The sequence below is a fragment of the Danio rerio genome, chromosome 21 (genome assembly GCF_052040795.2).
Source record: "Danio rerio strain M-AB ecotype USA chromosome 21, GRCz13ab, whole genome shotgun sequence".
Taxonomy (NCBI): domain Eukaryota; kingdom Metazoa; phylum Chordata; class Actinopteri; order Cypriniformes; family Danionidae; genus Danio; species Danio rerio.
Window position 1 is genome coordinate 46,998,317 of NC_141041.1, and position 12,427 is coordinate 47,010,743.

The 12,427-nt window shown below is 38.8% G+C and overlaps 1 protein-coding gene and 1 long non-coding RNA gene across 7 annotated transcripts in view; one reads left to right on the forward strand and one right to left on the reverse strand.

The window, feature by feature from the left end:
* The window catches only part of ppp2r2bb (protein phosphatase 2, regulatory subunit B, beta b), a 133,373-nt gene that overhangs the window by 85,579 nt on the left and 35,367 nt on the right, over positions 1-12,427 (forward strand). For 2 of the 6 annotated variants that reach the window (XR_015519631.1, XM_087299980.1), the window contains exon 1: positions 8,446-8,854. Coding sequence is in view for 1 of the 2 variants with exons in the window: in XM_087299980.1 (XP_087156106.1) it covers positions 8,815-8,854 (40 nt within the window). In the remaining variant the exon portion in view is untranslated. 6 annotated transcript variants of the gene reach the window in all.
* On the reverse strand, positions 1,340-8,357 carry LOC147838969 (uncharacterized). The gene is made up of 3 exons (XR_015520794.1): positions 7,889-8,357; positions 4,642-7,470; positions 1,340-3,400 (listed from the first exon to the last, which is right to left on the reverse strand). It is a non-coding gene; the product is annotated as an uncharacterized LOC147838969 (long non-coding RNA).

A 12,427-nucleotide genomic window follows, 5' to 3' on the forward strand; every position in this document is an offset into this window, starting at 1 on the left:
AAGGGTTTGTATGACTATACGCACCAAGTAGAATAATATATTAAGAAAATATCAGTTTGCAACATCAATCAGCATAACGAGCTGTTTTTAATGTCTGAAAATGAATGGAAGTGAATGAGACCAGAAGTCTCGAGCCGAAAAGATTCAAATGGCTGCGTCCACTCGTACGTGAAGAAGGAGGTAAATAGAGGATCAGGGAAAAAAGTGAGATGGATTTTTCCCAAGGGTTTGGAGATTCACACTTGTATACAGAGATACGTGCCTCTGGTGATTCGCGACATGGCCGCAGGCTAGTCCAAGTCCGTTATTTTTATCTCCAGAGAGAATTTTGGGAGGGCTGTTTGTTTGTCGCAGTGTGCAAGATTAGAAACGTCTGTCTGTAAGCCACTTAGTGCAGCAGATCAATGCAACAGCAAACTAGCATCTTATTCCTGTTATTCTTCCAGGATGACACCTATCCATAAAGACAGTGACTTTAAGTTAGTTAATTAGTGTATAAGTATGTATTTCCAGAGATTTATTTATTAGGCCATTCGCTGCCATTCACTTGTCTTTAAAACGGGGTCAGGGCTCACCCGGTACGATTATCTCAGAGTCAATCCCTCTGACGCACGTAATTCGGATACCCCACAGCTCTAATCTCTGTCCCATGCAGGCGTTTAGCATTGCATTAAACTCTGCAAGATGTCATCCTTAGGTCTCTCTCCTTTATTTCTGTACGTATAAATCGACTTGCGCAACTAGATGATATCTGAATTAAGGGATTATTAAAGGCACATTATTGAGTTTCTGTTTATTTATGTTATATAACCAAATCATGTCAAAATGCATGGATGTTCTAAATGTCATGGTATTTTCTAAGGTGAAAACAACAGCTTTAATATTAATAATAATGCATTTTGATGGTTTCATTTACAATTTCTTGATTGAAATGGGTGGTACTTTAAAATGTGTGTGCCATTTATTTTCTTTTTGATCACTTACAGTTGAAACCAGAAGTTTAGATACACTCTTAAAAAAAAGGAACATTTTAGCTTTGCTTTTAAACTGTATAACTTTGGTAAAATGTTTTGGGTCTCCTTCCACAAGCTTCACACAATAGTTTGAAGGAATTTTGGCCCATTCCTCCTGACTGAATTGGTGTAACTGAGTCAGATTTGTTGGCTGTCATGCTCGCACAAGCTTTTTCAACTCTGCCCACACATTTTCTATAGGATTGAGATCAGGGCCTTGTGATGGCCACTCCAAAACATTCACTCTGTCATTCTTAAAGCACATTTGAACTAATATGGCAGTATGCTTAGGGTCAGTAGTTGCTGAAGAGCCCTTTACAGTTCATGAAATACACCACGGTTGTCTGTAAAAAGGGCAATAATTATATTAAGCATAATTTAATAACATGCTTACTTTATACGGTATACACACTGTGTGCATAATTAGACATTTTGTGCTCTCAGTAATGTACTTTTGTGCATGCGGGTCGGTTTAGGACCATGATCTGTTCACACTGCAAATCTGATATTGGCCACATTTATAACAACAATGTGAACAGCAATGCAAAAACAAATCAGATCTGAAAAAAAAAAAAATCTGATTTGCCTATATCTCTCGGCTTACCTTGGAACATCTTAGGGATCCCCTAGGAAATGTTTGAGGAGAGGGGTTCTCAAATTTTTATACTCAAATTTAGGGTAAGTGAAGCTTTAGCCAAGTTCAAACTCAAAATTCATTTGTTAATTTTCAATGGCTTAGTCCCTTCCATTGGCTCAGTCCCTTCGCCACAGCGGAATGAACTACCAACTATTCCGGGATATGTTTTAATAATAATAATATTAATAATTCTTTACATTTATATTGCGCTTTTCTGGGCACTCAAAGCGCTTTACACAATGGGGGGGAAAATCTCCTGATCCACCACCAGTGTGCAGCATCCACCTGGATGACGTGACGGCAGATATTTTGCATCAGACCGCACACCACAAACCATCTGATTGGTGGAGAGGAGACTGAGTGATGAAGCCAAATATGATATGGGGGGGGGGCAGATTTGGCCGGAGATAAACCCCTACTCTTTTCCGAAGGACATCCTGGGATTTTTAACAACCACGGAGAGTCGGGACCTCAGTTTAAATTCGAAAGACGGCACTCACTGAGCAGTGTAGAGTCCCTATCACTATACTGGGGCATTAGGACCCACACAGACCGCAGGTTAGGCACCCCCAGCTGGCCTTACCAACATCACTTACAGCAGCAACCTAGCTTTTTCATGTGGTCTCCCATCCAGGTACTGACCGGGGGCAGCCCTGCTTAGCTTCAGTGGGCAACCATGTGCGATTTGCAGAGCGCTAGCTGCCGGCAAACACAGCAGATGCCCTTCCAGCCGCTACCCAGTACTGGGAAACACCCATACACTCTCACATTCACACGCACTCATACACTATGCATTGTTGATCCATGGGGCCTCTGGTACCGGGTACGCAGTGCTTAAAATAATTTTTTGTTTTTAAATCACATTCGATTCTAGCGAGCATGATCAAATCTGAGGCTTTCGCTGCTAATATTTAATCTTTTTCTCTTAAATATATCCTGACAAACTATACGCATGCTATCAAAGCTAGGCTGGAGATATTGTGGCAAGCCATGCGTCTTTTCTGAAAATGATTTTCTGGCACTTTGAAGCAAAACGAAAGGCATTTCACCTCACCCCCACTTTCATTTTCATAACGAAACCTCCTTTTCTGCATTTGTCCTGGTCACCCTCCAGATTTCAATTTTAGCACAGTTGTGAATGCAGCATTATCTGCGTCCTCTCTATGCTAATTCCAGCCCTTCATCTTCCGAGCATTGAAGACATCAAGGGATCCAATCTGAGGAGTCAAAGATAGCCAGATAGCCAATCTCCTGCATTTATGTTTAATCATATGAGAGATGACAGCGTCTGCTATATGGGTCGGCTTGTTTTATTGCAGCCCTGAAGTCGTCTGCGTGTGTTATTAGAAAAAGGGTTTCATTTGAGGACAGTCTGCTCCTGCACATCACGGTGACCTCTGACCCAGCTGCATTTGCAGGGCTTCACTCCCTTTTTGATTTATTTTTTTCCACTCTGATCCACCTGGAAAGATAGAGTTGGTGTGAAATTGATGGATACACACTTCAATAACAAAAGCAAAATGAAATCTCAATGTAACATATGGCATGAGATGATATTGTCAGGGTGGACACACATGCTGGCAAACAATCTTAGAGGAGAGCAAATCAAGAGGGGAAGATGAAATTAAGCAGCTCTGTGACAAAACTGCACTGCCTCTTATTCTCTGCTAAAACAAAACATTTGATCTGAAATAGCCAAGTTGCATTTTACAAATATAATATAAACTAAATATAATATCATCGAAACATTCTGTTGAAATCAAACATATAGTTGAAACCAGAAGTTTACATACACTCTAAAAAAAAAGGAACATAACCATTTTAAAAAAAAAAGTTTGATGGTAAATCAGACTAAACGTTTACTATTTTAGGTCTGTTAGGATTACCTAAATGATTTACATTTGCTAAATGCCAGACTAATGAGAGAATTTGTTTATTTTTTTTGGAGAATTTTTTAGTAATTTCTAGATAGTCAAAAGTTTACATACATTTCCTTGGTATTTTTTTAGCTTTGGTTTTAAACTGTATAACTTAGGTAAAATGTTTTGGGTCTCCTTCCACAAGCTTCTCACAATAGTTTGAAGGCATTTTGGCCCATTCCTCCTGACAGAATTGGTGTAACTGAGTCAGATTCGTAGGCTGTCTTGCTCGCACAAGCTTTTTCAACTCTGCCCACACATTTTCTATAGGATTGAGATCAGGGCTTTGTGATGGCCACTCCAAAACATTCACTCCGTTGTTCTTAAAGCACATTTGAACTAATCTGGCAGTATGCTTAGGGTCATGGTCTGTTTGGAAGACCCATTTGTGGCCAAGTTGTAATTTCCTGGCTGATGTCTTGAGATGTTGCTTCAGTATTTCTACATTATGTTCTTTCTTCATGATGCCAACTATGCTGTGAAGTGGACCAGTCCCTCCTGCAGCAAAACAGCCCCACAACATGATGCTGCCGCCCCCATACTTCACAGTTGGGATGGTGTTCCTAGGCTTGTAAGGTTTCCCCTTTGTCCTCCAAATGTACCACTGGTCACTATGGTCAAACAGTTCAATCTTAGTTTCATCAGACCACAGGACATGTCTCCAAAAATGAGTCTTTTCCCCAGTGTAATTTAGCTAATTGGGTTTTTTTGTTGATTCTGGCTTGTTGATTTTCCCATGCTGTCATACAAGGAAGCAGTGTGTTTGAGGTTTTCCTTAAATACTATTCTACAGTTGTGCCTCCAATTAACTCAAATGTTGTCAATTAGCCAATCAGAAACTTCCAAAACCTTGACATCATCATCTGAGCTTAATCTTATTGTATGTAAACTTGACTTTCAAGAAAAGTTATAACAATTTCTCAAAAAATATCTCTCTCATTATTCTGCTATTAAGCATAACAGAAACTAATCTGATAATCCTAACTTACCTAAAAGAGAAAAAGTTTAGTCACAATAACATCTGATTTTTTTTTTAATTGGTTATGTGCCTTTTTATTCAGTGTATGTAAACTTCTGGTTTCAACTGTAGTTAGCATGTTACTAAGCTAACATACTTTTGAGCTTGAAGTTAGCATGTTGCTATGCTATAGTAACATACATGCAAGTTTGCAGTTAAGATTTAGCACGGAGTTAGCAGTTAGCATGTTGCTAAGCTAACATTCTTTTGCGTTTGGAGTTTACAGTGCATCCGGAAAGAATTCATAGCGCTTCACTTTTTCCACATATTTTATGTTGCAGCCTTATTCCGAAATAAATGAAATTCATTTATTTCCTCAAAATTCTTCACACAATACCCCATAATGACAATGTGAAAAAAAGATTTTTTTTTAAATGTTGAAATGTACATTAGTATTTACAGTCTTTGGCTGAAATGCCATTGGCTTTGGTTTTGGCTGGAAGGGCATGCGCTGCTTAAAAAAACATATGCTGGAATAGCGGTTCATTCCACTGTGGCGACCCTTGATAAAGGGACTAAGCTGAAGGAAAATGAATGAATGAATGAATGAATGAATGAATGAATAGGTTGTCTCCGAACATCTTCTTCTGAATGTTCGGATGGGTTCTGAACGCTCAGCACCTTCCCTGCTGATAACATGCAGAAAAGAATGCAGAGATAAGTAGTCAAAAATTGCGTACTCCAGGGGCCTAATTAGGTCAGCGTGTTTTGCGTCTTTGAGAACTCATTTAGAATTCTGTTTCCGCGAGGAACTGGAATATGATTCCAATGTAATTATTCCATCCCCCCAAACCCAGCCGCCGCCCCCTTACAACACTACCATCAGTCTTTGTGTGCTCGGAAATGCTGCACATACACTGTTGTTCTGCTAGTGTGATTGCCTCCGATGGACAGGATGTGTGTGTTTGACTGTCCAAGTGGGTCACTAACCATGCTTGCCCTTTCTTTACATGAGTGAGAGATACAGTTGAAGTCAAAATTATTATTCTTTTTTAAACATTTCCCAAATGATGTTTAACAGAGCGAGGATTTTTCACAGTATTTACTATATTTTCTTTTTCTGGAGAAAGAATTGTTTGTTTTATTTCGGCTAGTTTAAAAGCAGTTTTAAATTTAAAAAGAAGCATTTTAAGGTCAAAATTATAAGCCCCTTAAAGCAATATTATTTTTTAATGTCTACAGAACAAACCATCATTATAAAATCACTTGCCTAATTACCCTAATTAACCTAGTTAAGCCTTTAAATGTCACTTTAAGCTGTATAGAAGTGTCTTGAAAACTATCTAGTCAAATATTATGTACTGTCATCATGGCAAAGAGAAAATAAATCAGTTATTAGAGATGTGTTGAAGAAAAATCTTCATTCCGTTCAATAGAAATTGGGGGAAATATGCAGGGGGACTAATACTTCTGACTTCACCTCTAATTTAAAAATATGTGGACTGTAAGATCTAGAAGATGGCGACTGGCAAAAATTCAGTAGCGTTACTGTAAATGTTCACTGGCACTCAGAAAGAACACCATTAAATCAAAGCACAGTGGCTTTGCTTCTGTCATGGAGCGACAGTGTTTGCCAAGCTTTCAGTATAACGTTCCCTTTTTCATGCAGAGAGATTGTGCTGCTTTCTGCTCTAAAAAAAGGAGTGACTGCTCTTAATCTGTCTTACAGATGTTGCTGAATTGTGGTGCATACAGTAGGCCATGCTAATCCTGAATTGACAAAATGAATAGAAAATCAGTAGCACGATTTTAAATGTTAAGTTTATTTTTCTACCAGGACAATACATTTAAACCAGGGGTCTCCAAACTCGGTTCTGGAGGGCCGGTGTCCTGCATAGTTTAGCTCTAACTTCCCTCAGCACACCTACCTGGAAGTTTCTAGTATACCTAGAAAGAGCTTGATTAGCTGATTATATATATAATATATAATGGCACAATAAATTCACTTGACACTTTATAAGGTACACCTTACTTGTACCAGGTTGGATCCTCTTTTGCCTTCAGAACTGCCCTAATTCTTTGTGGCATAGATTCAACAAGGTACTGGAAATATTCCTCAGAGATTTTGGTCCATATTGACATGATAGCATCACACAGTTGCTGCAGATTTGTCGGCTGCACATCCATGATGCGAATCTCCCGTTCCACCACATCCCAAAGGTGCTCTATTGGATTGAGATCTGGTGACTGTGGAGGCCATTTGAGTACAGTGAACTCATTATAATGTTCAAGAAACACGCTTTATAACATGGTGTGTCATCCTGCTGGAAGTAGCCATGAGATGATGGGTACACTGTGGTCATAAAGGGATGGACAGACATGGTCAGCAAAAACACTCAGGTAGGCTGTGGCATTGACATGATGCTCAATTGGTACTAATGGGCCCAAAGTGTATCAAGAAAATACCCCCCACACCATTACACCACCACCAGAAGCCTGAACTGTTGATACAAGGCAGGATGAATCCATAATTTTAAGTTGTTAATGCCAAATTCTGACACTACCATCCGAATGTTGCAGCAGAAATCGAGACTCATCAGAGCAGGCAACGTTTCTTCAATCTTCTATTGTCCAGTTTTGGTGAGCCTGTGTGAATTACAGCCTCAGTTTCCTGTTCTTAGCTGACAGGAGTAGCACCTGTTGTGGTCTTCTGCTGCTGTAGCCCATCTGCCCCAAGGTTGGACGTGTTGTGTGTTCAGAGATGCTCTTCTGCAGACCTCAGTTGTAACGAGTGCTTATTTGAGTTACTGTAGCCTTTCTATCAGCTGGAATCAGTCTGGCCATTCTCCTCTGATCTCTGGCATCAACAAGGCATTTGCGCCCCAAGAACTGCCGCTCACTGGATATTTTCTCTTTTTCACATCATTTTCTGTAAACCCTACACTGCAAAAAATGCTTTTCTTACTTAGATTTGTTGTCTTGTTTCTAGTCCAAATATCTGAAAATTCCTAAACCAAGAAGAATTTTCTAGACAAGCAAAACATATTGTCTTGTTTTGAGAAATAATATGCCAATAATAAGTGAGTTTTTCCTTAAAACAAGCAAAATAATCTGCCAATGGGGTAAGCAAAATAATCTTACGTCAAAAGAAAAAACAAGATTATTTTGCTTACCCCATTGGCAGATTATTTTGCTTGTTTTAAGGAAAAGCTCACTTGTTATTGGCATATTATTTCTCAAAACAAGACAATATGTTTTGCTTGTCTAGAAAATGCCTCTTGATATAAAAATTTTTAGATATTTAGAGTAGAAACAAGACAAAAAATCTAAGCAAGAAAAGCATTTTTTGCAGTGTATAGACATGGTTGTGAGTGAAAATCCCAGTAAATCAGCAGTTTCTGAAATACTCAGACCAGCCCAGATCAGATGCTCGGTTTGAACCGCAGCAGATTGACTATGTCTGCCATGTTGCTGCCATGCTGATTAGAAATTTGTGTTAGCTAATAAAGTGTATACGTATGTATTTTATTAGTTTAAAAATATTATACATATACACAGCATTTCATATTTTTTGCATAATTTTTCATGAATTTATAAAAAAGATGTTAAAGTCACAAATCTTCCATATTCAAATCTGAAACATGATTTTTGGAAAATTATTTTTAAAAATTTGAATCTCAAATCAATTTTTATTAAAAAAAAATAAATTATATTTTATATACATTTTTTCAGACACTGTATGATGCAGACTTTGGGCAGAATTTGCCAGACTGCTCTAAATTCTGTCAGTACGATGCCAGTTCACACCACATGAACAAAGTCTTTGCAGGAATCGCACACATCGCTTGTTTTAGTCCAAGGAGCGGTTGTCATGGAAACGCTGCACTTAAATTCACCATGCAGACAATATAAAAGCCCAGAGAGGTGTATCGGGGTGAAAAAAAAACAAGCCTTTTCAATCCCTGCTTCCTTCCATCTCTCCATCTCTGGCTCCTCTCTCCATCTTCCTTTCCTCGAAATGGATGAAAGCAAATATTTACAAGTCATTTCTTCCGTGTTTGTTTGGGATTTATGCAAATGACTCCAAGCTGACTATTGCGGGAGCGCTGGACTGCTTTTGAGATTGTGTGGGGAGAGCTAGCGAAATGTGAGACGATACGTAGCACAAAATAGAGTTACCTGTGAGATAGAGACAGAGAGAGAGAGAGAGACAGCAGAAGCTGCAGCAGAAACAAGCCTTCCTTTTGGCAGTAAGGATTGCAGTAGATCTCGAATCCAGAGAAACAGATGCATCTTCTTGAGGAAGACCAAGGAAGATGTGTCAAAGGTAGGAATCGGTAGGAGTCAGAAGTAGAGATCGCTAATGAACTTTGAACTGAAACCGTCTTTTAACGTTCGGGGTTGACGTCTAGGATACAATGATGTGGGAGTGTGCTCTGCTCACGATCCTCAAATGGTTATTGTGTGCTAGGGAAGAGCTCAGAATCGTATGTTATTTTAAGACCTTGGTTCTGAGTGAGACGAGAATACCTAGAAATATCCAGTAAAGCTAGATAGCTGGAGGTAAACATTGCAGAAAATGTCTTGTTTCTAGTCCAAATATCTCAAAGCTCTTAAAACAAGAAGCATTTCCTAGACGAGCAGAAAATATTGTCGTGTTTTTCAGAACGAATATGTTGTAATTGAGGGAGTTTTTTATTGAAATAAGCTGAATAATATGCCAACAGGGTGAGTAAAATAATCGTATGTCAAATGGAGAAACAAGATTTTTTTGCTAACCCCCATTAGCAGATTATTTAGCTTGTTTTAAGGCAAAACTTACTTCAATTTGGCATATTTTTTTCTTAAAGGGCCATGACACCTACTGATTCGGTTCAGGTCTACCTCAGAATTTTTTCAACAGATGCATCATAATGGGCGTGGAGCTCCACGAGCAAAGGGCAGGAGTGGGCGTGGCCAGCAGAGGAGAAGGAGGGATCGAACAACTGTTGTGTTGTTAGTTAGCTCAAAAAATTAGACACAAACCAAGAGGAGACGCATGATTTTATTTGTTTACGAAGTTAAAATGCAAAGAAGTGAACAGTAATTTAATGCCCTGCTACATTTGTTATTCATAATTTCATATACACACAATCACAATTTATATCATTATAAAGATAATCGTGTTCATATAAACACTACAAATGAGGACTTCTCCCCTCCTCAATCACCAGGTCTGAATGCAGACTCAGTGCAGCAGGTCTCCTGCCCTGTCTATTTTAACCATTAGCCCTGCTGATAATCTAAAGGGTTTAGGCGAACACAGCAGCACGGCGATGTTTTTAAATGTGAACGAACTCCTGATAAAAGACAACGTCCACCATTCTCCGATTCTCGTACTGCTCTCCCGACAAAAATGCTTGCTGCACACAAACAGCTTTGCTGTATCGGCCCTGACAGCATCGCGGGGAAAAACATTCAACAAACCCCGTTAATCATGGAAACACATACGACCCTTTATGAACAGCTAAATACTGTGTGCTGTAATCAATGTAAAATCTCAAAGCTTGGCACTGGCAGGTCTGCCTTGCAATGACTAAAGTCTTAACTGAACTAAATAGAAATGTATTCAGGACATGTGGAGTATGCAGATATTAGTGGCATTATTGAAGTAAACACCGCAATCAAACTGTTACCGTCACGTAGGACTTTTCTCCATATTTTCCAACTAGATCCACACACGCGACTGTCAGTAAAGGACCGTACACACACACACACACACACATCACAAAATGCGAAAGTCTTTCCATTCGGCGTGCATTATTCAAATCAACAATTCTCACTAGTCCTTACTCCTTATTTGCGTCTGTTTGTCAGATGGTTCACCAGTTTGACTTCCATTTACCATCGACAGCACATTAGCGCCAATAACGACCAACCACTAGTCTTTTGTCTAACAAATGGCTGGGTAATACTTTCAGGCAAGGCCTGGAAACAAGCCTTTTCTACTAAATCTTTAATGGCAGTTTTTGTATCTACTAATAAGTAGGGATGGCTGACGTGAAACTGAAGTTTTGACAGTGTCAAGATCTTGAAGCACAAGTGTTTCTAAACACTGCACTGAAACATGATCTAAAACACCCAGGTCATGTGACTAAAGTGATTTGAAACACCCAGGTCACATGACTAAAGCGATTCAAAGCATGGGCAAAGTGATTTAATGCTCTGTGTTATCGTCATTTCAGAAACATTTTGGACCTGACGAATTTTGACTGACTGGGTCAGAGAATCTCATGTAGCCTAGTGGACCGTGTATGTAATTATTAATATGCATGCCTCAGGTTGCGTTTGACAAGCCACAATGTTTTCTGGTGAGACAACAATGATCATTTACATCTCTTAGTTATTGTTACGTTTATTTTTAACTTGGGTCCCATTTTGTAGTCGCTTATACATGTGAACTTACATGGTAACTAGATGTGTAAGTAGTATGTATGTACCAGTGTGTACATACATTGTAGTTACATACTACTTACACATCTAGTTAACCCATGTAAGTTCACATGTATAAGCGACAATATAAAGTGGGACCTTAACTTGTATGCAGGACTTTTATTTTGAAAACGGGAGCAGCAGATTGTTTACTACTTCGACTTTGTTTAGTTTTTTGACAAATAAATTCTTATCATATTGCCCGCGTTCTGCCCACATCATGCTGTGTGTTGGTGTGTGTGTGTGCTTCTGTCTATGAGAGCTGCAGTTAATATTCACGACCGATCCAAATATGGTCAATTAGGGACCTTCTGATTGTAGGCGATATTTATGGAGTAATAAATGAGCATATAAAACCGTTTAAGGAGATTTTCTTTTTTAATTATCTAAGCCATATACCTACTATATCAGAAAAAAATGTAGCTTATTGAATCAATGCAGTATATGGCACCTTTAATTTGTTCAGAAATTAACCAAATTCTTAAGCATACGTATCCCTCATCATCACAATGTTATTTGGAAACAGAATCGCTAAAGGAAGAATAATGATAAATTTTTTTTTACTCCCATCCCTAGAAACCATCCACCCCTTACGAGAACAGCATGTACTAATTGTTTTCTGTGCTGCCCAGAATTGAGTCATGTAACGTTCATGTTCTCTAAACACAACAAAGCACAGTTTAAAAGATTGAATGATAGCTGTAAACGCTTAACATAATACACACAAATACCTATGTGAAAGAAGCTAAATTTGCTGTTTTGGGGGGGTTTCTGTCAGTGATGGGGCTGCGTTAATAAAGCATCCCACCCTGGCCCACTTTTTTCTGCCGGTGGCCTGGCGATTAGACACAGTGTTGTCCCACAATGGGAGCCGTCCAGCTATGCAGCTCTTTGAAGTGTCAAGAATCATTGTAGGTTTGGATCTGGGTCACTTACAGTTCAGAGCTTGTTGGCGACTGAAAGAGAAATGTTCTGAAAACCGGTGATAAGGCCGCTGCGTTAAAAGCACTTAGCTATAAACAGTCAAAGTCAAAATTATTCGCCCTCCTGTGAATTTTTGTTTCAAATGTTGTTTTTAACTGACGTTTAACAGCACAAGGAAAATTTCACAGTATTTCCAATCATATTTTATACCGGAACCGGAAACTGCGACTGTTTTTTTTTTTAAATTTTGGTCCCACTTTATATTAAATGTCCTTAACTACTTTGTACTTGCATCAAAAAATAAATACAATGTACTTAACGTGTTGAAAATGTATTGTAAAGCACTTCTGGTGCTTTTAAGTTAAGACACAGGTCAAGTTATGGACAGGATTGATGGTATTGGTGGGTTTAAGGGAGGGTTCGGGTATAATTACAAATGTAATTACAGAAATTAATTACAGATGTAATTACATGCAGGTATTTAATCAAGCGTAAGTACAATGTA